This window comes from Ambystoma mexicanum, chromosome 3p (assembly GCF_040938575.1).
Source record: "Ambystoma mexicanum isolate Mex_15411 chromosome 3p, UKY_AmexF1_1, whole genome shotgun sequence".
Lineage (NCBI taxonomy): Eukaryota > Metazoa > Chordata > Amphibia > Caudata > Ambystomatidae > Ambystoma > Ambystoma mexicanum.
In genome coordinates, this window is record NC_090925.1 from 587,249,650 (window position 1) to 587,276,958 (window position 27,309).

The 27,309-nt window shown below is 47.0% G+C and overlaps 2 protein-coding genes across 2 annotated transcripts in view; one reads left to right on the forward strand and one right to left on the reverse strand.

Moving 5' to 3' along the window:
• Positions 1-13,975: 13,975 nt before the first annotated feature.
• Positions 13,976-27,309, reverse strand: part of SERINC3 (serine incorporator 3) — a 967,471-nt gene continuing 954,137 nt past the window's right edge. Inside the window, exon 10 of the mRNA XM_069651326.1 lies at positions 13,976-14,021. Within this exon, the coding sequence (XP_069507427.1) occupies positions 13,991-14,021 (31 nt within the window). The 3' untranslated portion in view covers positions 13,976-13,990. The remainder of the gene's footprint in view (positions 14,022-27,309) is intronic.
• TTPAL (alpha tocopherol transfer protein like) overlaps positions 20,758-27,309 on the forward strand; it is a 173,477-nt gene continuing 166,925 nt past the window's right edge. Inside the window, exon 1 of the mRNA XM_069651331.1 lies at positions 20,758-20,837. Coding sequence (XP_069507432.1) covers positions 20,764-20,837 — 74 coding nt within the window. The 5' untranslated portion in view covers positions 20,758-20,763. The remainder of the gene's footprint in view (positions 20,838-27,309) is intronic.

The window sequence follows — 27,309 nt, forward strand, 5'->3', positions numbered from 1 at the left end:
ATGCTGATACAAAATGCCCATTAAAATCATATCTTAAGTCTGCCCAAAAATTCCAATCTTATGTACCAAGATACAATGCTGGAGTGAGTTCATCTTCGCAGAAAGAATAAAACCATATTACAAGAGTATAACTAGATCAGGACAAAGAAGGAGCAGGTGTGCATGTCTGCAATTACCTGGAACACACAAGGATTTAGTCACCTCATTAACAACCCTGAGAGCTTCTTGTGTGATTATGATCTAATACTCCTGCAGGAAACATGGCTTTCTATTCCTCCAACCTGGAATAACTATGACACACAATTAGAACCGGCCATACGAGCCACCAGAGGAAGGCCAATGTCAGGTCTACTTACTGCTACTAACACACTAGCCAACATATAACTATTTCCACTGCCTGCGCCCAACTCCTTTATTCAATGCTCTTATATTATTATTAACTCTTTCAAAATTGCCTGTTTCAATCTATATTGGAATCCTCAGGGTATTTCAACGGCATTGTTCCTCAAAAACTTAACAACTGCTTTGGAGAATGTTATGCTGTTACATGGTATTATTCATATTATTGTTGCCGGAGACTTGAATTTACATCTCCTGAATGGGGATGTATCCAAAAAACAAGAACGGGCAGAACTGTGGATTAAATTTGTGAAGTCATGGAACCTGGTTATGCTAAATGGTACAAGCGTGGCTGACTCTCCTTCCCTTGCAACCTGGTTCAGACAAAAACAGTCAGCAATCATTGATCACATTTTTGTCTCAAGAAGTCTTTTTGAACACACCACTGATTTTGCTGTTAAAACATCTGAACACAGTGATCATCGGCCACTGACTTTTAAGATCATGCTGCCTCTTGCTCCGGCTCTGAAGAGACAGTCAGTTATGGGCACGGTCGAAATTAACAATTCTTTGAATCGGCTGAAATGGTCCAAACAATCATTAGTGTGTTATCATAACCATTTAAAAATTTGCAAGGAAGCAGTGCTTGAATCTGAGAATGTAAATAATGTGGCTCAGTGTGACTTAATGCGAGTATATGCCACCAAGCAGAACGCTAAATTGAATATAACTCAAGTGTCTGACAATGCAGTTTGCCTTAGAAAGGCACTGTTCAGAAAACAGAAAAGACAAGTGCAAAGTTTAGTACCTAAAGCTGCTGCTCTGAGAACCATCAAAACTGCCTACAGAAATTGGATGCAGGAATACAAGCTCAAAAAATATCAAAAAGATGGGGAATCGATACTCAATTACATCCAAGGCAAAAAATACGGCTCAAATTTGGCAACTGCTCAATTCAGTCACCAAGGCGCCACAACTCACTTCCCAAATAAATGGTGTATCGGAAAATGACTGGACACTCCATTTCTCGTCTCTATATGCCGCTCCAACCTCGCCTGAGACTCTGGACAAGCTCTCCATCTCTTTCGATCTTAAATTTGATGAGGATGACATTCGCTACCTCATCAATAAAGCTAGCATGTCTCGAGCTCCAGGTCCGGACGGACTTTCAAATGCTGTACTAAAAAAGAATGTTGATCTCTGGGTCCCCATTTTACACATATTATTTTTGTTAATTATCTGTCATCAAGAGCTTCTGAAATTAATGACTCATTCAATCATTATCCCAATTCATAAGAAAGGAAATAGGCAAAATCCAATGAGTCATCGTCCCATTGCTCTTTTGGATGTTCCCGGAAAAATCTTTTGCAAACTAGTCCTGCGTGATTTGAATTCTTGGTCTCTTCTAAACCATCGGAGAGACCCTTTTCAAACTGGTTTTGTGTCAGGACTAGGCACTGCAATTAATCTTACACTTCTTAATGCCATCAAGTTTTCCTACACCATGCGGAAGCAACCACTATATGTTGCTTTCGTGGACTTTCGCATGGCTTTTGATTCAGTGGACCGAGTTTTGCTTTTGAGGAAACTGCTGAAATATGAGTGTCCTAAAGCACTGATAAAAATCGTGAGCCTTTTACACTCAAATACATCTGTACAAATTAAGTTAAATATGGAAGGCCTTCTATCTAAAATAATTCCAACTGCTAGAGGTTTGAAGCAAGGATGCATACTTGCTTCAACCTTGTTCAATCTATTCTTACTGGACATAGCTGACGCATTTGCCTCCGCACTATCTGATCCCCCAAAGCTCGGAAATCAAGCAATAGCATGGCTCCTCTATGCGGATGATTTAGTTTTGATTTGCCAAACTCCATCTGGGCTACAAACGCTTCTCAATATACTTGATCATTATGTCTCAGTAAATAATCTCACTGTGAATCAAAATAAAACACAAATCATTATGCTTGGTAAACCTAAATCATCCTTTCAAAATAAGTTTCAATGGTCAATATGCAGTCACAAGTTACAAGTGGTCTCAGATTACAAATATCTGGGGGTGAATTTTAACAATTTTTTCTCAGAAAAATCGCTTGAACTAACAACGCGAACCAAACTAACAAGGTTGATCTCTCAAGCAAAAATTGTTCACGCTAAATTTGGCTAATTCACTTGCATGCCCATAATGTCTTTCTACCAGCAAAAAGTGATACCAGTTATCACATATGGGATGTAATCTGTGTTACCTAGGACTACTATATTCTGGAACCAGTTAGAAGCTAAATTTTGGAAAACCATACTAAATCTACAAAAAGCACTCCTAATATGCTTATATGCTTCTAAGATATGAACTTGGTCTTTTATCGATACAGGCACAAGTCACTTGGAAAATGTGCACATTACTTAGAAAATGCATCATGGGCGTATCTAATCGAAATAGTCTAGCAATTTTGGCTGATTACCTGTTGGCCTCGACTCATTCATTTCCCATAAAATGGAGAACACATACCTTGAATGCCCTTGTAGATGCAGATATCTCGATTGATCTCCTTGTCACAAATCCAAACTGAGCCAAGACCAAACTTTTTCAAGCTGATTGTCTTTGACTCAAGAAAAATGCCTTAAACTCAAAGACTTCAATAGGAATCATTTTGGTCACAAACAACCACGTACAATGGCTGACTATCTTGTTAGATGCCCATCACCAAACTTAAGATTGAAAATCTTAAGGTTACGACTCAACTTATCCTGTTAACGAAATTCTGGTAAGAAGAGGTCTTGTCAAAAAAGAATTAAGCTATTGTCGCTTCTGCAAAGATATATCCTTCACAGAAACCCCCTGTCATATCATCACGAAATGTAAAGCCTTCATACCACATCGGGCTAAGCTTGATAAATGCTTGAGTCGAAAGTATTCTGATCGTGCTAACGATGAAGTATGGGCGGAAATCTTTGGTTCTGTGAAAATTTCTGCCAAAATCGCAACTATTCACATTCTTGATGCTGCCTTTCCTTATGAGGGGAAGCCCCTTATCCTTGCAAAATGAAAACAATGTAGCCAAGTTACATAGCACATATAATATCTGCACAAAAAATGTAGATTTTATTTCTTGCTAAATTGATCTCATTGTTTTTTTTTCTTTTTAGGAAGTGTTTGCACAATTAACATGATGAAATAATGTTTATACTGTTAATGCTTATTGACTTTACATATGCTGTGTATATAATTTTATGACAAAATAAATTGTATATTATTACTAAATGATTGTTTTTATACATTTGTAAAGTTGAACTTTCAACTAAATCAAATAAAAAAATAAAACAATTTTAAAAAAAATGACAGAAATATGCCCGTGATATGCTGTGGCACAGCAGGGAACAATCTGGCTCAGAACGCTGACGCGGTTACTGAGAAATCAGCAGAGAAAGTCTCGAGGGGGATCAAGCACGGCGACCCCCAAAATGGCGGACGGCACAAGACATAGGAATCATCCGAAAGGCGTACCTACGACATCTGGACCACAGCTATAGTGAGCACTGAGAGAACAAACGCCCTCGAGAAGTCCGCGGCTGCGCCACCCTAAACAGCAGTAACAGAAGCAGATCCGGAGCATAGGAGCCAAGTGACGCGGAGGAGGGATGACACAGGAAGAGTCTCCGGTGGGTGCAGCGGCTGTGCGGAGACAAAGTGAGCAACAAGCCGCAGGGGAAGCCGATCAGATTACATCTGCGAGACGGGTGTCTCGCATCATGGAGGCGTCCTGTGTATGTATTAATTAACGGCGGGGACTCCAGCACAATGACAGACAGTCACGCAGCCGACAAGGCTTCTAGCCCAGGACTCCGGGGTACACACAGGCATCGCCAGGATCGGAAGGCAGCGGAAGCGCTGTGTAAACACTCGGTGTGTGCTAATACAATGGGCTGACAGTCCCCTGCATTGCGCCCATGAGTGCAAGCCCTATTAGAATATTTAATCGGCCGGAATAGAGTTGCATTGGGGCAATTCACGCGCAACTGAAGGGAACGTACAGAGCCATTAAACTAACCGGAAATTGCCAGCATATAAGCAAGCGGGGTCACAGAGCACATTAGAAGCAGGGAATGCCAAAGAGACTCTCATAATGACAAGTATGCGGACTGGGCGCATGAGCATTAACCAAACCAAGGAAGCAAGGCGTGAGTTCTAACACAAATCGAGGAGGGATATAATGCCAAGAGACACAACATACAACCATACCCAAGGACTGCTATCAAGGTGCAACCAAGGAGGCGTGGGGCTTCTCCGGGGGCTCAAGACAGTGTGAGTGGAGACCCAACGCGGTCTGCACGGCCCCAGCGCTCGCGCTGGACAACATTCAAGCAGCATTCTCGCAGGCAGTGGAGCAGCCCGAAGAGGAGGCAGACGCAAGCACAGCGCCTAGGAACCCTGGGCAAGAGAACACCGGGACGCCCGAGGGGCAGGGGAATAAGGACGGCCCGAACGCTCTCGTGCTGGAGGGAGCCACGGGGGGCACAGCAGGCGGGCACAACCGCAGCGAAACGACCTGGCAGGGGGAAATGGGCGCCGAATCGTGCGGCAAGACCGTAGCGGACCGGTAAGGCCCCACCTAAGTGCCACAAATAGACCTGAGACACATGCCAGTGGCACCCAACGTGGGTGGGGTGGCACGCACACCCCGAGGAGCCAGCAGCCACACACACATAAGCAGGCTGCACCCGTGACCAGACGGTACCCACGGCTGAAGAACACCAAGCCCGCAACGATACCCAGCAAGGCCCACAGGCACTTGGGGGCACAGCCACAGACCTGGACCAGTGGGAGTTGGGGCACACGGAGGGGGGAAAAAAAATTGCCAGTACAATTACGTGGTAGGATACAATCCACTCCAGGTATAGGCTCAGCAGCATAGGAAACCTCCAATTTAGCCCACTCGGGTCCCGTTGCCAACCAGGGACCAATTTGACGGAATCAAAGATCAAAAGCTGTGGTGCTCGTACACACAAGCCAAGCAACATTAAGATGGCCAATTAACTGCATAAAACAAAGGGTAAACAAACCACGCTTGATGAATATGTCAAAACACTGCCAGTGGCAGAGGGGGCAAGGAGCAAGGAGAGAACCCCCACCCTGGGCACAGATGCCACAAGCAAAGACCAGCAGATCCTTGCGGCAATTGCAGACCTGAAAGTGGCATGGGAAACCAAATTGGAATCGGCCATGGTCGAACTGAAGGCGGCACTGGAGCTCAAAGTTGGGGCAGTACAGGAGGAGGTGAATCTCCTCCGGCAAGACGTCAGAGCACTAGCGGAACGTACAGGTGACTTAGAGAAGGAAGTGGCCCCGAATACAGCAGCATGTGCATCCCACAAATCCGAGCTCCATGTCCTAGCACAACGCATGGGCAATCTGGAAAGTAGGGCAGAGGAGGCGGAGGGACGCGCCCAGAGGAACAATATACGTATCGTAGGATTGCCTGAAGGAGCCGAGGGACCCAACCCGATGGAGCATATATCGAATCAATGCTGCTGCAAGAGATAACCGGAGGAGTGTTGACTCAGGGGTTCGCGGTGGAACAGGCTCACAGGGCCCTGATGAGGAAGCCACCACCGGGAACTCCCCCTAGGCCGGTAGTTGCCAAGATCCTGAACTATCGAGACCGGGAAAAAATCCTAGAGCATTTCCGGAAGGGAGGAACAATACAAAGGGCGTTGGCAAACATAACGGCATACCCGGATTACACCCTGCAGGTACAACGCCGACGCATGAACTTTGGTGCAGTGAAGAGAAGACTGCGAGAAGCAGGCTACAGGTATATGCTGAATTACCCTGCAAAACTGAAAGTGTTCCACAAAAATATAACACTGTTTTTCGATACCCCGGAGGATGCGACAGAATGGATGGGTGCGCAGAGCTGTCCCCAGGAATCGGGTATCCAGAAGGAAGATGGTGCAGATAAGTAACATGGAGACTGCGGTACCCGGGGTGTTGCAGTCTCAGACACTGGGACTAGAATATAGGACAGGATACAGTCTGTCGGAGTAGAGCGACCAGGGCTGTAAACATGTGATCCTTTGAGCACGGGAACCTAGTGAAAGGTGTAGGAGCCTAACGGAGACCAGTCCTCACACCCCCACGAATAGACTAGTTAGGTCACCGGTAGATCGGTGACACCCTGCTGGGCTCCTGATCTCGGCAATCAGAGACAGGACCAAACACGGGGGAGCCTGAGATCCAGGCATGGAGCTGGGCACCAGTTGGGGACGGGTAGGAAGGGGGGATTGAAGGGGTTGTGTGCAGTGTATTATGGTTGGGGAGGGAGGGGAGGGCGTTAGTTGGGGAGTTTATGTTGAAAGAGGGAGGGGTACGAGCCCAATTTCATGTCAAGCTAGACTGGAGAGGAAACCCTGGAGGGGAGGATGAGGGACAAACCATGCATGGCTATGGGTAGTCTTAGAATGGTAACTTGGAATGTGAGAGGCCTCAACAGTTATCTGAAGAGGAATAAAGTAATGATGTACTTGAGAAGGCTGAAAGTGGACATAGCATTACTGCAAGAAACCCACCTTACTAAGGAGAAACTGGAAGTGGTCAAAAGAAAGTGGAGTGGGACCACCACAGGCGCCACATACTCTGCTTACGCAAGGGGGGTGGTCACGTGGGTGGCACCTCATGTACCGTTTCAGCTGCTTCAATCCACAGTAGACCCAGATGGCAGAATGATAGTGGTGCGGGGGATGCTGTAAAACAGAGAAGTGAGCATTACCAACTCATACGCCCCTAACCAAAACACGGCGGCCTATTTTAGGGCCCTATACGGTAAAATGAGCCCGTTACTGAGCGGTGCGATTATACATTACACCCCAAAATGGATAGGTCAGACAGTAAACTAGACAGACCCACCCCGGTTGCAAGAGCATTACAGGCCCTGCTGAGAGACTTTGGACTAGAGGATGTCTGGAGACAGCTACACCCGGAAAACAGGCAGTACTCACATTACGCGGCCCCACACAACCTGTACACGAGACTGGATTATATGTTTGTTGCCTCAGAGTTGGTAGGAGAAATGATAGGTTCGGAATACAAGGCCAGAGTACTTTCAAACCACTTCCCCCTGGTCTTGGAGTGGAGGCATCAGCCCCCCAGAGTGAGAATCCCGACTTGGAAGCTCAGAGCCGAAGCCCTGCAGGACACGGGATTCCGTGAGGACTTAAGGGAGACAATTATTGAGTACTTTGACATTAACAAAGGGAGTGTGCAGGCAGAAGGAATCTTATGTGAGGCGTTCAAAGTGGTAGTACGGGGTGCAGCCATATCCAAATCCAGAGGGCTCCAAGGGGGCATAGAGCCAGAGCTACGGGAGACAGAGAAGGAGCTGGAAGAAATAATGCAGAGGGGGAGCACCTCACAGGAGGATGCCGAATGGGCGATTCTGTTACAACAAACAAGCAGGGAGCACTGGGACAGACTATGGCCCTCATTACAACCCCGGCGCTAAACCATGGCGCTATTAGCACCATGGTTGGTGCCGGTGTTGTAACGAGTCTGCCATGGTGGAATGGGGAAATACCGCCTCATTCCAAGGTTGGCAGGGCGGTATTTCCCCATTTCACCATGGCCCTTCCCCATTCCCATTTTCCCCCCATAGGGCTCAATGGGAATGGGGAAGGCGCTAAGTACGGTACCGCAAATTGCGGTACCGTAATTAGCACCGAGGTCCCTTTGCGGCACCCTACTTTAACGGCTGGTAAAACCAGCCGTTAAGGTCGGATCCCGCAAAGGGACCTCGTAATCAGGCGTTAAGGGTTTAACGGCGCCGACACCTTTTACAGCGCCATTGAACCCTTAACGCCAGGGTCGCAATGACCCCCTATGTAAATTGAATTATCAAAAATACATCCAGAGGCAACATGAGGGTTATACAAAAATGAAACACCACGATCAGTGGTCAGGGAGGTAAAGGGGGAAGACGGCCAGACCTGGGATACCCAGGAGGGAGTCAACGAGGGGGTCCTCAGATTCTATAAAAGCCTTTACGAGGACACGGGGGAGGAGATGGGCCGGGAGATTCAGGAAACATTGGAAGACATAGGATTGCCCAAATTGAACCATCAGGAGCGGGAGGACAGGATGCCCCAATAACCATAGAAGAACTAGAGACAGTGGTCCAGCACCTACCCACGTGTAAGGCTCTGGGGTCGGACGGGCTCCCAAGTGAATTTTGTAAGACATACAAGCAGGAGGTACTCTCCCCGCTGCTAGCCATGCTAAATGAGTCACTTGAACGAGGGAGGCTGCCGGAGTCCCTGAGGGAGGCGGTGGTCATTCTGCTCCTAAAACCGGGCAAGCCAAGCGCGGATTGTGGGTCATACAGACCCCTATCGATGCTCAACCAAGACAACAAAATCCTTACAGCTGCACTGGCAAACAGGCTCAAACGAGTTATTGGCAAATTGATACACCCCGATCAAACAGGCTACGTCCCAGGCAGGAATATAACCGATAATCATAGGAGACTCCACCACAGTATTGAACAGACAAGAGAAGGACCCCGGCGAAATGGTAATAGTCTCGTTGGATGCTATTAAGGCCTTTGACTCTGTGAGGTGGCCGTGGTTGCTAGCGGCTCTGAAAGAATATGAGATGGGGCTGAAGTATCTGAGGTGGGTCAAAATGATATATAGCACCCCAATCGCCAGGGTTAAAACTGGCGCAATAATCTCGGACAAATGGCAGCTTAGTAGGGGCACTAGACAGGGCTGCCCCTGGTCGCCCATGATGTACATTCTCGCTCTGAAACCATTGGCAATCTGCCTCAACCAACAGTATGGGGAGATAGGGATCCCCACGAGGGGAGGATCGCACCTCATATCATTGTAGGCCGATGACATACTGCTATACTTGCGCTTCCCAGAACAAAACCTACAATATGTCCTGGAGGTGATGGACCGCTATGCCACCCTCTCGGGCATAGCGGTAAACCCCAAGAAATCAAGTATGTTCCCTCTGGGGAGACACAGGAGGGCCCCGCAGAGGAACCGACCAGTCTTGCTGATACCCTGGCAGACCAGAACATTCCGATACTTGGGAATCGACATATATCACACTGCCGAGGATGAACACAAATACAATATGGAGAGGGCAGTGGAAGGCGTTAGGAATAGCATGGGGTTTTGGTCCAGGCTACCCCTGGCCATGGTGGGTAGGGCGGCTTTGATTAAGATGGTGGTCCTGCCGAGATTGCTAAAAATTTTTACGAACATCCAGCATATGCTCGCCAAATGTTTTTTTGCGAAACTCCACAGTTTATGCAGGGGCTTTATATGGCATAACTCCAGGAATAGAGTGGCCCTTTGGAAGTTACAAACCTCGTGTGACAGGGGGGTATAAACCTACCGAACTTTGAGTTATACTACCTGGCGGGACAGCTCCAGTATGTGGCCATGTGGTTGTCTGAAGTAGAGACGGCTGAAGCCAGGCTACTGTACAAGGACACCGCCCCCTTTTTTCTAAGAGAGGTGGTGTGGTTGCCTAAATCAAGGTTGCAAGGAAGGGTGAGACTGCTGGAACAGGGCTGGGAAATATGGCGCAAAGCGTGGCAAATGGTGGGAAACCCAACCCCATGCTCCCTGAGGGTACCGCTAGTGGCGCTATGTGGGGAGGACCTGCAAATGATAAAAGGGATCTGTAGATACTGGGAACCGATGGGCCTTGCGACCCATGGCGATGTATGGCAAGAGGGGGAGGCACTAGACTTCCAGAGATTAATGGAGGACACCGGGGTGCACAAGGGCCAATACATCACTTATACAAGAATGATTAAACGGGTGCGGGAAAGGTGGCCTGAGGAAGTGCTAGCGGAGCAACCCGATACGATCATTGAGACGATGTACGATATCTCAGAGGGTGGGCACGAAATATCCCACATATATGAACTATTGATGACTAGGGTGGGCAAGGAGTTGCTCCAACTGAGGCGGGACTGGGAGGAGGAGGTGGGAGAACCTATGCTGGATGGACAATGGGAAAGGGCTCAAAGGTACCACAAGAAGGTGTCCCGAAATGCAAGGCTACAGCAGATCCAGTTATATGTTACTCATAGGGCGTATATGACCCCTAGCAGAGTCGCCAGGTTTGGAAGTTCAGTGATACAGAAATGCCCTATGTGCAGGGAGGTGGAAGCTCGGGTGATACATATGTTTTGGGCTTGTCCGGAGGTGGGTAGATTCTGGACAGGGGTTAAGCTACGCTTGCCAAAAAAGGGATCACACTGGAGGTGGAGTCAGTTTGGGCATGCATGCTGGGGGGTTTTGCCAGACCACGCAACCTGAAGCACATTAGTAAGATGAAAGACCTGGCCTACACCCTGGCCAAACGGAGAATCGCAATGGGCTGGAGGGCAGCCCAATGACCCATAATAGAGACGTGGTGGGCAGACCTCCTGAAGTGGGCAGATACAGAAACGGGAGCTTGGTAGAAAGCAATCAGTAGAGGAGGGGATGAGGAAGCGGGACCCCTGAAAGCGTGGAGGCAACTGGTGGCCTCGATTGTGGGACTCTCCCAGGCCGAACTTAGTGAAGACGATATGAGGGGGACTAATGAGGAAGACAAGCTCGGAGATGCGCATGCTGGTGGAATGGAAGCAGGGGCTCGAGTTAAGGGGGCGGGAGGGGGGAGGACTGTGACACATAACAAGTAAATGTAATGATGTAAAGTTCATACGCGAATGTCCTCAATGTTTGTAATGTTTGGAGTGTTGTTAATAAAAATAATAAAAATTGTTTTAAACACAACAATGTCAGACTACAGATGCAGTTGCTCTACCCTGAATTGGTTTACAAAATATTTCTCTAATATTTATTTTGCACGGCAGTACCTCAAAAACGCAATCAAATGTGCTTCTTTTGAAATGTCAGTGGCCTCATCAGACTGTAGGGCAAACTGACTGTTTCAAGCGCAATATCAATTTGGTACTGATATCTTTAACACTTACCTCTGGTGCCCTGCAGGAGTGCCTGGTCCGGCCTCTTCTGAAGCGTTGCCCCCACTGATTAACTCTGCTTTGGTGAATGCTCAAGCTACTCCTTCCCCCACTGGTCCTCTGAAGAACCGAAGCCCATTGAACAGTGAGGTTGGGAGGGACCCGGTAGAACTCAGAGCCTCTGGTAAAATGTGCAGATATTCAATATGTGTCCCCCAGCTTTCCACCCACCTCCCCCTTGTGTTCCCCTTAGGTAGGCTGGCTGGCACGCAGGCAATAGTGCTCACCTTATTTGGATGAAGAAGGCGGGCTGGAGAGGTCAGGGAAGCATCCAACTCCAGTTGCTTCACTGTGAGTAGGTGTCCAGGCCAGCTGCGACGCACTGTATGCTGAAGGTATGGAGGTAAGTCTTTGTACAACGCTGCTTTGTCTTCCTGGAGGCTTTAGTAGCTTGCGGAGCACAGCTTGTTTCATGCTGTCCGTTCTTGTCGCATGGCGCGGTCGCTTTAACAAGTCTCTTTCTCTTCCTTTCCACAGGTGCGGATCTCGCGGAATGCCTTTTGCTCATGCTGGCCGCTGCGTGAAGAATGAGTGAAGCGGCCGATTGCTTGTTCAGGTAAGTTTGTTCTAAATGGGAAACTTGGGTGGGAATTGACAGTTAACTTCAGTCTTTTACTATAGTTTTCTCGTTTTCAAGAGCTGCAATGGCTGCGGACCTCGATCGGCTAAGGTGCCAAGTGAGTATCAAGACGGAGGCTGAAGCAGAACTCTTACGATTAAGTCTTTGGGTAAGTACGGCTGCAGGTGAGCCAGAGCGTGCAAGCTACAGTCTCCGTGCACGTGGAAACAGGAGTGGTAAGCATTACACTGCTTTGGTAGGTAGCAGAAGAAACACAAAGCACAGGGTGTGGCCCTGGGCGTGGGTTTATAGCCTTGGACCGCACCCTGTTAACACTAGACCACAAGGGATTCATCTTCGGGTCTGCCGGGGGCCATCTTGGGTTTCATAACAGATTCTGTCTTGGCGGCCATGTTGCTGTGGGTCAAGGCAGCTTCTACTAAATGCCTGCGCAAGTCAGCCGCCCTTCATGTCCAGCTTCTCCCTACACTGTCATAGGAGGGTGTGGCTTGTGTCCTAGTGCCTATGCTTTGTGGCCTTACTGGGATTGTGACAATATCAGAGGACAGGTCAGTGATACGGCAGAAAATTGTGGCGTCATAGGAATACTTTTGCATTTCTTTGCTGCACTATCACTAAGCAGTACCCGGTTGACAGCGAGGAGAGTTGTTGGCAGAATTACTTTCTCAGCATCTGTAGGGCTTTTTGTTTTTGCCCAGATAATGTGGTAAGAAGCTTCGAAAGCATTTCCAGGTACTGAGGCCACATTTTTAACAGCATCGTTTTGCTTTTGAATGCCTTGCAGTTGCCCTACAAACAAATATCTGGTCTTTTTTGCTAAAGAGGCAGGTTTTGTTTCCAAATGCCACCTTAATTGTGTTGGCTTCAGGCTCGCTAATGTAATGCCACAAACCACACAATGCAGCTTAACTTGTCCACCAACTGCAACCCATGTCAACCGACAGTCCAAATAAGAAACATCATATTTCCCTGTTTTTGCATTTCTTTTGTCCGTTTCCACCTCTCCTTCTGCTTTTCTTTTGAGATTCCTACCATCTTTGGGCACTAGGAAACGATCCAATTCAATGTGATATTTCTGCATTTTAAAGCCCGAACACAAAAAAGACTGTTTTTATTCGTCTGTTTTTGTATTGGCTTTAAAATGCAGAAATATCACATACTACCCCCCTCCTTTCCCATCCGCTGTTTAAATCGATAATCGGGGGGGGGTAGTTAACCTGATTTACCCACCCACCCCCCCATCAACACACGCATCATACCCACATACACTCACACATGCACACACATACGGTCCAAAACTCACCTCCAGATACGACTCTGCTGGGACTCACAGAACATGTCAGCCCCTGCGCGCACGCTCATGTGCGGCAGGGGTTTGACAAGTATGATAGTTCGATTTAAAAAGACTGCTATGTGCGGTCATGGTTCAGTCTTTATAAATCGACCCCCACCCCATCAGTACAGTGAAAAAGATCTTTTCACTTAGTACCAACCATTCATCTAAAAAAGGAGCCTGAATAAGTGAAAACATTGCAAACCCCCACTTTAATTTATGTTGCGTTTGTTTTTAAAAACCATTTCAAATTTTCAAAAATTAAAAATACTTCAAAAGATTTAAAATGACAAACACCACATGCAAAGATTTCAAACAAACCACGTGAAAAGGCTGGGGAAAAAATAAAATAAAAATAAGTCCCCAAAAGAAACCATGTGAACAGCTTAGGGGGAAAACTCAGCAAATATGGCTCAGAAATACTGGTTGGATTAAAAAAAAAACACCACATTGATACAAGTCTCAGAAGACTCCCTGTTCAGATCGTGAAGTTCTAGATTGAATTTTTTTTGTAGTGTGGTCCTGGACTAGGCCAGATTGGCGGCCAAAACCACACCTGGATGCAAATTGGACAGGGCTGATATAAAACTTCAGCACTTCTACTCAAACAATGGTACATAGGGAAAAGAAATCCTTACCTGCCTGCGTGACTGGGTCAAGTGCTCCACTGGATTTTTCTTGCTGGGACACAGGTGGTTATTTTGACACACCGATGCTTGGAGTGATGCTGTGGCAATGAAAATAAAACAGTTAGCCAAGGATAGATGGGTCTATCCGAGACTTCAAAATTAAGATTAGATGAGCATGGGTTAAAACCAGCTCTTGGTGTTAGGCATCAGGTAGTAAGCAGGATGTAACGCTGGGAACCCGGGAGAGAGTACACAGTACACTGTAAATGCAACTCCCACTTGAGACGTGAACTTTCAGTACCGCCCAAACTGGACACGAGAAAGGAACAGCCTCAAAAATAGGTTTGAAATCCCATATTGTGACTCCTAACTATACCTTTAAAATTGCCCCACCATCACCCACAACAAAATACAATTGTTTTAAAAAGGGCATTCTTACCGTCAGCAAGTCCTACTACAGATGTCAGGATTTTTTTATGGTGCCATCGCTGCTGGGGACTTTGCTGTCCAAGATGGGATGGTAGAGCCAATTTGTGTTCCCGTAATTGAAAAGTACAATAAAACTTAGGGAGAAGGGTCCTACAGGAAAATCTCCAAAGTTCCCTATTGGCCAGTCCACCCCAGCTGGCAGAGAGAACAGAGAGCAATCAGAGCACATACCTGAAAATGTGACTCGTACTCAGTCACAGAGACAAAAAATAATAGAGCGAGAGAAAGAGCATCAGCTTGTTATATTTTACCCTTTCTATTCCCTGCCTAGAATAGTCGAGAAGTCCAGCCTGCTGGCATTCCAATCATTCATCTACATATCTTAAGTAGAATCCAACACAATAGTTCTTAACTCACTGAGCTAAGTTTCGGAAACATCAAGTAATAGCCATGTAGCTTTTACTGCAGTTCGGTAACAGCACTGGCGTAGTTGCAGACTGCTATGCTGTCATGCCTGACACGAGGGCCCTGGCTTCTCTGCAACATATGGTGCCCCATGCAGGCGAAGGCCTGGCACCCACAGCAGGAAGATATACACGAATTCCACTTTAAATCACTTCTATGGCAGCGGTGCACCCAAAGTACTGTTGGTAATGCAGTGATTTTAGTACATCGAGGGATGCAAAGACTCTCTCTATAGTAGATGGCTACCGGGGTAGCTCAGCAGGTTGGCAGACTGTTGCTGAGACGTTTTATTTGCGAAATATAATTATGTGTATTGATATAATGTTGTTGTTTCTTTTAAGTTTAAGGTTGAATTTAACCAAAAAAATAAAAACAAAATATATGGAAAACGTGTTGATCTAATGGCTTTTTGCAATTACTTAGAAAAAAGGAAGTGCTATAAAATGTGTGGCCAAGGGATGGGTTGGTCAACGGGTTGGGGTATTTCAGCCTCTGTGGGGAAAACCAAAAGCTGGCAACCATGAACCCAGTTAAATTTCCTAACAGCTGCTGTCAGCACAATGGAAGCATTCATTTGTTATTAACCAGTTTGATAAACATAACATCTTTACAAATATAACCTGTGATAAAACACAAAGCAAGGGGCACACAAATTACAGAGTATTGGTGTGGTGCTCGGACAAAACCAAAAAAAAACACATCTCTAAGAACTAGTGAACGCAAGTTTCAGCATGCTTTTGAGTTTGCAAATTACCTTTTTCTTATGAATGTGTAAAATGTACATTTGAACAACAATAATGTGTCCAGCATGTAGAGTGCCTGCTTTCAACAGTGATCCCCCACCTTCCCGCCACAGTGATGTTCATGGCCCATTGATATCCGTGGTGTCCCTGTCAGGACAGAAGAAAACAAACGGGATGAGCAAACACAGCAAGGAAATGCACGAGTGACGGCTGGGGAAAGGAGAACCATGAAGATTAGGTCACTGAGCCCCCAGCTCCCCTCTCCGAAGCTGGGGGCTTGGTAAAGCCTGGTCATGGCAGCGCCGGGCCAGGTCCCAAGATCCGGCCAGACATCTGATGCCGGATCTTGGATCGACCAGAGCCGTCCTATGGAATAGAGGGGTGACGAGGCAGGGGGGCCGGCATACAACACCAGCAATGCATGCTTCCGTCCCCGCTTGCCCCCTCTCCCATGTGGCCCCATTGTGGGGGGCACAAAGGGTCCCGCGTTGCAGTGATCCGGCCCTCCTGCTCACCTTCTGTCCCCACGCGTTCGCCATCGTGGATCCAAAGGGGAGAGGGAAGCAGAGGGACAGGCAAAGGCCTGAAACGCTTGCTTCCCGGCACCCCCTCCAACTATGGTGTAGGGGGCTGAGCCAAGAAGCTGCATCCCTTACCAGGCAAGAAGACACTGGCAGCACCAGCAATAAGCAACAACGAAGCATGGACGTCCAGGCTGCATTTATTTCCTGTTTCGTGGCCACATCACACTGACTAGGCATGTGCATGGGGGTGCCAGTGGCTCACCATGCACAGTTAAGTGAGTTTAAAAAAAAGGATTTTCTCTTTTCTCGCCGTCCTGGATCACACGCCCCACAGATTAAAGACCTCTGCCTACAGTATGGCTATTTTAAGGCAAACTACGCAATTGTTATCTTGCTGGTAAGACTACATAGGAGTCTGCATTTTCACTGTATACTAGCAAAGTATACATGAACATGCAGGCACCTAGTCAGTGAGACAATGCAGGGAAATGAAGGAACTCTGTCCTATACAGACAGACAGCAGAAGAAATGCCCTGGGGGGGGGGGTGTGGGGGCGGTTTGGGTGGGGAGGTGGAGTCAAGAAAGATATATTTTGGTACAAACATAACCTGGCCATTTGTCCATAATTATACCAACCTACTTACTTATTCCATTCGCTACCCTTGCCACCCTCTTATGGAAAAAAGGTGCAGAATGAGAAATTTTCTTTGTTGGCATAAAAGGCCCCAGATTTATTTTCACAACATTGCTAATAACTACATGCTTCAAAACCAAACTGTCTGAAAATCAAGGCATAAAATAAGCGGTGTTGCATAGCAATTTGCTATGCAATTCTGTAGGTTTGCTAATCAAATGGACACTTGTGTAACAAAGTTAGCTATTTAAGTTGTCCACTTCAATGAAAGCACAGCTCACCCTGAATTCTCTCTTACCCTATGTGCTCTCTTAACCCTCTTTTCTATGTTCACTGCAAGTGCTAATGGAGAGATAGTGCAACAGTAATCATCTCCTCCACTCTTGAGTGCCAAAGGCATGTGTGGGAATGCTAGACAGGAATTTCTTTTTCAAATAATTGCAACCCATAAGTAATCAGGATGATACTTTTATTAAGCTTTCTATATCCTGTCTGGCAAAAAGATGTGTGTCAACTTTATATTTTTTTAAAAGATTGTCATGCAATTCCATTCCTAAAATGTAAGTGGTTACATAATGCATAATTACAGTATTGATACTGTAAAACACTGCATCATCTCCATGCTTTACAGTAATATTTAGGTTAGGTTATCTGAATGTCAGTGTCAACTATATTTAATTTTGCTGGGAAAGATGCATCATATTGATGAATGAACACTTTTGAAAATGCACATGATCAAATGCTTTTGATGACAAACCGTGTTCTGTAACCTGCAAGTTGCATGCATCTTGCAACTGGTGCTCAACCCATGAGCGAACCCATACTCATTGACATTCTATATTATCAGCCTGTTGCTTTATACCAGGTACCCTGAAAGTGAGAGGACCACAAACTACAATATTCCACATAGTTTGCCCAATTTCTGCCTTCTACGCAATCCAATCTGCTTAGTCTCTTTCTTGACTCTTAAATAATGATACACAAAGCAAACTAGATGCTTATGCAACGTAGTGATAAGTAGTTCCATTCAGTCTGTACATCTACTGATCTACTGTAATACCAATTTATGCTTATGATTGTATTTGTACATTACCACCTGTGGGAGACAACTGGCCAAACTGTTTTCAGAGTCTTTGTTATAATATCTATTTATTTGTGTGCAATCATACAGCTAACTTTTTACATTTTACAGACTCACCTATGGCTCGCAGTCCTTTGACCCACTCGCATAGTCGAGTAGATTTTATGAAGGGCGAGTAGCATTTACAAAAGCAGTTTGAAACTTTTATTTAACATTTACGTTGCAGTAAATATCAAATAAAAGTTGCACTGTGCATGGCTGTCCTCTGAGGGGAGGCAGTGTGCCAAACAAAGTGGGTTTGTAGTAAGGTGCACCATTTGACAGAAGTCACATTTTAAATTTGTTGTCCTCCGTTCCTAAGGGTCGAGTGCATTTCTCATAGGCTGAATAGATAAAATAAGTTACCTGACCTACAGGTCTAGATCAAATTTAAAGAATTGGCAACGCCTGACTCCTCTCACTAATGTCTTATTTCAGCGGTACGCAGAAATGCTGTATTGTTGCTCATTTCATGTCTTGGGTACGAATAACGTCTTGTGACAGTAACATAATTAGTACAAAATTGGTAATGAAATGGGTCTGTTTGCTAATCAAAAAACATTTAATTAGCAAACTCTGCTAATCAATTTTTTAAACTAATTTATGACTTGGAAAATAGTTCTGAAGGTGCAGCGACCAGCCGACTCTTCCATGTCCAAACATTGCTTACCCCTTTCCCAACCAAGTCCACTGTAGGCCAAAGATCCCCCTACCATTCTTGTCTGAACTCTACCTTCCCTTGCAGGTGTTCCTGGGCTGGAGGAGTGCCGTTTTGCCAGTGGAAGCCGAGCCCTTATCTATACCTCCAGTGCCGTTGCCGCTCACGCCTCAAAGGAGCGCTGATCACGAGAAGAGCGAAAACCCTTCCTAGTTTCCCACGGCTCGTCAGTAGTCTTTATAGTGCCACTGGTCGCAACAAACACCGCCTCGCCGTTTCTTGCGACAGCAAAGCCTTGAACACACGCCGTCATTATGTTGGGTGGGTGGGAGGAAAAACTGCTACCTCCTTCCTCTGTTCCGGCGTCCTCTGGCTGCGAAGATTATGCTGTCAGTCCATCAGCGGCTTATAAGCCCCCAGGCATGCCCACCTTCTTTGTTCTTATTTCGCAGGCAATCCAGCCCATTTGGCGGGCTTCCCGCCCCTCTTGTATTTTCCCAGGCTTGCTCTCCCCTTCCCGGGCTTTTGCCCTAAAACTCCCCCACCTTAACCAGGGGGAGGAAGGAGGATACTGCCCCATTATCTGGGCGCCTTCTGAAGGTTTCACCACGTCTCTGGCCAGTACAGCTCAAAGCACTGCCTTACAGCACTGAGCGGTACAGTTAAGCACATCTCCCGGCAATGTTCAAATCAATGTTCAAATCAGAACCCCTCACCTTGTAGAGGCAGTAAACCCCTGCTTCGGTGGCGGCACATATATCATCCCCAGCGCAGGTGGACTCGGCAGCCCTGGAGGCATCCAAGCCCGTGTGAGCCTGTGCAGCAGTGCAGAAAAATAAGCAAGCATGCGGCTGTGGTACAAATGGGATCAGCATGGGGCTAAATGACCCACTGGGTGAGCTCATTGCTGGTTTAACAGAGAAAGCCGCGTTGGGGGGATTAGGGGGAAGAAAGATGGCGCGTAATCGACATGCTGTGGCAGACGAATTTGGAAAACACATCTGCACTGAAATTCCCTAGGCATGCACGGCACGGCCACAAATCACGTCTGTTTGGGGTTGGGGGAGCCGGGATGGGGATAATACCAGACAAGAAAGCACACAAAGATTCGGTGTTGCTGTAACCGAAATCAAAATAGGAAAATCAAATCCATCAGCACCTAAATATACCTGGCGCTTCGAAGCTCTCATGAGAGGTATAAGCGCCTCATAAATACACAAGCATCTGCCCGTGCCCGGCATGGAGTGCTCCTTCTTCCGTGATTCTCTTCCTAAGCACGAATAGACGTCCTACATGAAATGTCACGACGACTTAACAGAAATACAACATGAAGGCATTTTAGAAAGTATCTGCAAACGTTTAAACAAACACTCAATGCTATCGGGTCTACTAGAGACTTTAAATGTGTGATTGATAATGAAAGCAATATAAGGCCTCCCTTTAGCCTTCTCTGACACACGTTACAAAGGGGCAGATGAACAACCCCCTCCCCGGGGAATGCCAAATTGCTCCATGCAGGAGAAAAAACAACTTAACTGTTATGCAGGAAATTCGTACCCAAATGCGTCTGTCTGCATAAAACACATATCCCATCTGCTGCACATAAATAACCCCATCTGATGCACATAACAAATCCTGCAGCCCCCCCTCACCTTTCCAGTGGGGAGGATAACTAACTATATTTGCTGTACTGTTCACTGGTACAGTGTAAGTCCCATTGGGAAGGGAGGAACTTGATGTGCCCAGCCCCACTGCACAAAACACATCTCACCCAGGAAAATCGCCCATCTGCATGAGAAAACCCAAAAAAGAACTGAATCCACCAGCACTTTAAGTAAATCTTACCACCAATGCAGACATTAAATACCCCCTCCCTAACATTGCCTCACCCGTGATGCACATTACATATACCCAAAATACACTGAAATAACGAAAAACACAAAACTGAATCCGCCTGTACTTTAAGTAAATCTCACCAAGGATACACATTACAAACCCCCAAAATACCCCCGCCCTAATATTGCCGCTCTGCATTAAATTAAAAATCAACATGAGATAACTTCAAGAGTTAGCATAAACCAAATTCAAGCACCAAATAACAATCAACTATACGACATGTTCTTAGCAACGGAGGAATCTCTCCCCCTCGTCAAACGCCTTGGCGTCGAGCTCGTGCCTTCCCGCTCCTGCAAAAAAATGACGGGACAACGTTGACACTCACGTGATGCAGAACAGGCCACGTGATAAAGTAGAGGCGGAGCTTTGCTATGGTCTGTTTCCGGGTGGGAACTAGACATTACCCTTCGAGAAACGCTCATGACCAGGATCCAGGCAGCATCAGGTGAGTGCTTGCGATCCAGCTCATGTACTGATTTTTATATGTTTTCCTTTTAGCATCCATTAACTTAGACGTTCTCAGCCCTTTGTTATATTGTTAAGAGGATCCCTTTTGAAACCTCTGAAAATGCACGTTGAAGCTGTATTCGTTGTATTGTACCTATCCTATGTTGAAATTAAACATAGTAAGTATTTGACTTTCTAAACATGTGGTTTTGAAATTACACAGGGCAGCCTGTTGTTGGTATCATAGACACAGTAGCTGCTCAGAAGCTCATTTACGGTACGCTTCAGGCTCTGGGAGGCTCGCAGACGCAGTAACTGATGTGCAACAGTGGTGTCGCCAGGAATCAAATTTAGGAGGGGTACGGAGGGGGGCCCCAGACAAAAGTGTAGGGGTGGGGAGGAGAGGGTAGGGCCTATGAAAGAGAATGTGTGACGTCACAAGCACTTCTGCATAGAGGCTTTTGTGCACACCATCTACCCCATACCCCACTCCACCTCACCTCTCATCAGAATGCAGGCACGAAACTGTTCTGTGACTAATGGCCCATCATTAGCAGTTTCTTGCCTACATTCTTATTGGAGGGGGCTGGTCTTAGCTGCAGAGGGAACTAAACTGTTTAGATTTTTTTGCTTATGAGTCAAGCGGAGTGCTTATGAAAAATGATGACAATCTATTTCTGCACAATGGTACACTATCCTGTTGTTCAGCTCATGTGTTGCGCTGACAGTGCAGAGAACAGCTCAGCTGAGGTAGAGGGGGCAAAGGGGGGGGGGCAGGATTTCAGAGGGGGGGCACGCCCCCCCCTGCGAAGCCACTGCTATGCAGCTACTACACAGACCCTGCTCTTGTGTAAGTGACTACATATATAATAATCAGGCCCGTTTCCTGACCAGGGCAAAGAGGGCAGTTGCCGGGGGCGCTATTGTCCTGGTACCTGGAGGGTGAAATTTACGTGCGTGTGGGGCGTGATTGCTGTGGGGAGAGTAGCCAGTGCCCCCAAATCCTCTCCCTGGGCCCCTGATCTCCCCCAGCCGGTACCTCGCTGTCTCTGCAGATTGCCCTCCTGTGGTTTCTTCACAGTCTTGGGGGCAGCTTGCATGTCCTTCCCCTTGTATTTGGATGTAGTGCGTTGGCAGGTATGATGGGGGGGGGGGCCTGCCCCTGCCGTGATATTGTTTTGCATCCTTCGGACCTCTACTGGACATTTTTTCAGGTCATAGGAACTGGGGATGTCATTTAACCAAAATGCCAGGTGTATTGGAAGTGACATCGCATGACCTTTGACCTCTGATGACATCACCGGAAGTGATGTGATTTGACCCACACCCCGAAGTGACATCACGGGAAGCGATGGAACATGACCTTTCAACCCCTGACAAAACAGGAAGTGGCATCACATAGCATTGTTCCTAAGTACACTATGAAAAATATAGTTTCCGATATCACTATAATATGATATACATTTCATACAAGAATGGATCACCATATGTATCGTTAATATCAGTTATATAGGCCCATATTAGCAGATCACTGTGAATGCAAGCAGACGTCCAAGGCCAAATGATAATGATGGGTTATTATATATCACACTTAAACGCTTTATATAGGACAAATATACATACAATATCACCCAACCTGTGTTGGCACTCATTAATCGACCTCAGAAGGATGAAAGGGTGAGTTGAGGTGTTTAAGAACAGACAAAATCAGTGACTCACCCCCTTAAGTATGCCTGAAAAAAACGTTTAATGAGTCTAGCAATTATTGTATAGAATTCCAGAAAGACAAATGATTTGTTATTCCTATTCTTTCTTATATAAGGTCACTGCTCAAAGTGTTACAATTTAGGAACCTCCTGTTTTTTTTAGAGGCCTGAACAAGAAAGCTAGCACTCCACAGCCCATGAGCTTATATTTGTACATTTTATTTTTTTAGGGGTAGCTAGGGAGACCTCAGGGATCGCAACTGCGACCCCTGTCGACCCCCAAATTATGTTTCTGGTAGGAACCTCCTCCCTCCACCGCTTTGGGGGTCTGCCCATGACTGTGCGGGCAGGGGGGGTTGGAACTCCCCTCTAACCTCACATTTGAGCCACAGTTTGTCGTCCTCCTCGGGTTTCAAATTATCCTCCTCCTGGCCTTGATGCCAGGATCACTCTGCCCTGAGTCCGACCAAATGGCCTCTCCTTCATTCTTCCTTGGCCATCACGGATGTAGATGGACCCTTTAGCCCTCTGTTCGGCCTCAGGAATGGCCCGGGGAGGCTAGGGCCCCACCAGTCACTGTCTCCTATGCATGGTGTGCCTCTTGCTCCCTTGTCTCCCTTGCTGTGCTTCTGGATGAGGCACTATATGCAGTTCCAAAATACAACATTTACCTCAAATGGGCCTCCAGCTGGCCCGGCTATAACACCACAGGGCCTCCCATGGTCTTCTCTGCAAAGTGCTGGCTTCAAAGCTTGGGAAGGGGCCTTCCCGCCGTGCTCCCCCACTCCTCAACGTCACTCTGCTCAAAGCTGGTGATCACTGCCTGCACTGGCCAGCCACTGCCTGCTTGCACCCTTTCCTTGGGCCAGGGCGCATGCTGACCTGTGATGGATCTCCCCCAAAGCGGGATAAGAAGGAGTTGAGCCCCTCAGGGTCGCCGCCTTCCTGCCTCTTCGCTGTGCAGCCCCACCCGGGCCTGTTGGACACTCCGGCTGCTCTTCTACGCTGCACAGCTCTAAGCAGTGGGCTACGGGTATGGCCCCTCCGGATCCTCCTGATCTCTCCAATGAGATGCTGCTTCGCTGGCACGTAGCAGCTCGATGCCGAATCGATCTTCCCGCTGGTGCTCGCCAGCAGGGGAGCCCCTGCTCCACGAATCTAGCCTTGTTGGGTCTCCAATATCGCAGGCAGCTCCTTCCTGACGGGCTCCTCCGCCATCCAACTGTGGCTGCTTTCTGCCATCCCACCTCGCTGCTGCACTGGATCCTCGGCCGCCCTAGGTCTCCCTGAGGGGTTTGTCTTGCTTGCGGTCTGCGAGTGTGCCTCTCAGCTTTGCCTGCACTGCCCACGGGCGTAGTGCGCCCGAACCTCCGACACCGCGGAGACGAAGGACACACACCCGCTTCTGCCAAAGTCCCCCAGCGATCCAGGCTGTTGCGCTCCACCACAGCAGCCTACATTGTTATATCCCACCTGGGGAAGGCTCTTTTAATCAGTCTTTATTGTCTTTGGCCCGGGGGGCGTGAGACCTCCACGACCACTCTGCTCTCCCCTCGGTGGCCATCTTAGAATCCCAATCACAATGCACTTTTTAATGGGTATCCATTATAGATGCCAGTACAAAATGCTGTTTTTCTTATTTTTTAGAAAGGATATGTGTTTTCATGTGGCTGCACTGGCATTTAGGGGCATCCGGTCCAGCCATTCTTTGCTGTGGCATGGATTTTATCACTGGGTATGAAGGGTAAAGCAAACATCATAAGCATTATTACGCATCTATAGACTCGTCTGCATTGTGCAGCCAGTTTGGACATATTTTCTTTTTGTGACAAGACATTTTTAAAGGCAAAGCCAACAGGAGAGTGAGGCAGAGCCATGATGGGCATGTTTTCTTATAGTATCATTACTGGCACTATGTTATGTTCAGTTCAATTGTACCGCACCGCTACCACCCAGGGGCAGTCGCCAGGCTCTCGCGTGGATCTGCAAAAAAGTGGGGTGAGGGGGTTAGTGGGGAAAAGTGTGAGGGGATAGGTTCAGAACCAGGAGGAACTGGCGTCTGTGAGTGTTTTGCATGTGGTCACTTGTGAGCAGCCTTGTGCATTGTAACCGTATGGGTAAGATTCCATGCCTCAGGTGTGTGGTAGTGTTTTGTGTTGGAGTTAATGTTGTGAGGATATGATGGGTTGTTTGTGTGCACTCGTTAGATCGTGCCCATAAGGGATTCAGAGTCACAGGTAGTCGTAGCTGTAAGGTTGTCCGTCATCTTGGTGTGTTGTTGCATTTTAGATGGTATTGGGCTATGTGGGTTGGGCTTCACTCTGGATGTCAGCTTAGTAATGGTTCTTTGTATGTTTGAGTGTAGCTAGTCCAGGATCTGGTGTAGAGGCGCCAGATATGTAGGAGAAGCAGGAAGGGAACAGGGTTAGTAAAGTTGGTCAGTTCATTGTTGTCTCTCTGGGGCGGCCCTTTGGATGAAGCTTGATGGTTATCTAGCCAGGTTCTTGTTTGCAGTTCTTTCGCCCTCTCGTCTCCTCTCTAGTTGTTTGTCTTCGGTGTTGTTACTGGTGTCGCTTTTAGGTTGTCATTGCCTGCTGAATAGCCAAGTTTTGAGCAGTTTCCTGAAGGTGATGTGGTCTTCTGTGGTTCTAATTACTTTGGGCATGTTGTTCCAAGTGTTAGCAATTAGACGTGAGAACGCTGTTCCAACAAATGTACTTTTTTCGTGGTGTTTTGCCTCGATTTGTAGGTTGTTGCAGGATCTTGGTTCCCTTCCTGGATGATACCGGCTAATCTTGTCTTGGAGGATTTCTGCTCCTTGTCTGTGCATTGCTTTGTGGGCGATGCATGGTGCTTTAAATTTGATGCGTTTATTTACTGTTACTGGTTTTCAGTGCTGGAGCGATGTGGTATCTTCTGTTTAGTCTTAGTAGGATCCTGGCTGCTGGATTTAACACCCTTTGGGGTTTCTTGGTGAGTCCTAGGTAGAGGCTGTTTGCTTAGGTAAATCTTGTGAGTATCGGGGATCTGAGTAGTTGTAGGAGGAAGAAGCATTTTTTGGTGATTGTGTTGGCTTGCAGTTCCTGTGATAGTCCATTTTCCATGAGTATTCCTAGGTTGTTTAAGACATTGGTAGTCTCTGGTTGCGTTCCCATGCCGATTGGCCAGTCCATTTGTGGCTTCCCTCCGTCGAACCCTGCGGGTGAGAACATTATTTCCGTTTTTGCCAGGTTCAGTTTGAGGTTATTCGTTGTCATCCAGTTGTATAGGTCTGGAAGGCAGTTGTTGAGGGTTGTTATTTTGTTCCTGTGTTCTTTTTGTTTTCACAATCAGTTGTGTCGTCTGCGTAGTTGTAGGCGGTAAATCCGTAGAATCGAAATGATTATCATCAGTGGGCACATGTAGAGGGGAGAGGCTTGAACCCTGTTGGACTCCGGACTCCAACAGTATGTTGCCGTCAACTTTGAGAACAACTGTAGACATATAATCAGACCTTATTAATCTTAACATACACATTTACTGACTTGATCTCTGCTTTCGCAGGTAGTCACAGAAAGGTTCCCAAATGTACTTAAGCCTGCAACTTGGTGTCACGAGGGAAACATAGCCCTCCTCCCTCTCATTAACATAGGTCATCGCTCTAGTCCACATTTGAATATCCGGGGCAACCTTCTTTTCCAATGATACACTATACATTTTTTGGCAATCAAACTACGCTGTCTCTTCAATCTGGGTTTTTTAACCGATACCTTGCCAATGTCACCGTATTTGGGGGATGAAAGCGTGTGAGGGACAGCTGTAATTTCATATAAACAGTTTGCAATCAGCTGCCAGAACTGAGCTACCCGCGGGCAGCTCCAGTACGTGTGATAAGAATCAGCCACGTCACCGCCACATTTTACCCAACTGCCGTTGGAGCAAATCTAGCGATTCTTGCGGGGTTATAATGCAACCTGTGTAGTATTTTGAATTGTATCAGCCCGTGTCTAGGGTTAAGAGATACTTCCTTTGTTAAGCGACACCAGCGGAGCCACTAAGCATTGTCCACCGACCTATTCAAATCTTCCTCCCACTTTTCCTTGGCACTTTGAGCAAGAGTCTGAGCACCTTGACATTTCCTATACAACCTAGATACCAACCCTCTAGGATTTCTGTCAGTAACTACAGTCCCTAGTATTTCACATTCGCTGGGGTCGCCCGGGAATGATCGCCAGCACCTTCTGACCGCTGCTCGCATCCTGTAATATTGTAGTGATTTAATTGGATTATTACCCAGTTTTCCGGAGAAGTCTGTGTGAGTGACAAAGGAACCATCAGGAAAAAGATTATGCAGTGTCAGTGTTCCCTCATGGTCTCCCCTCTCTGTATGTCCTTATCGTATGTTGGGTGGAGTCCCAGGCAATTCCAGAGTGGGATTGCACCAAAGTACGGGGAAGATGCCCCAAGCCTCTTGAATATTCTGGCCCAAGCGTTCACAGTTGTGCGGACAGGGTCGAATGTGCATGTGTCCAAGTGTTGGTTAGCTAGGACAATAGTGCTCAAACTTGAAGGGGAAGCGCTGTACTGCTCCAGGACTGCTTGTATCGTCTGTTTTTGTGGTGAATACCAGTAACCGGCAAATTGTGCTTGTGAGATCTCATAGTATAGTTCGAAGTCTGGGGCCTGCAGGCCACCCTGCTCAAACGGCCTTGTCATACTCTCCCGATCTCATTCGCGGGGTTCCCACGCCCCATGTAAAGCGGATTGCCAGGGATCATAGTCTAT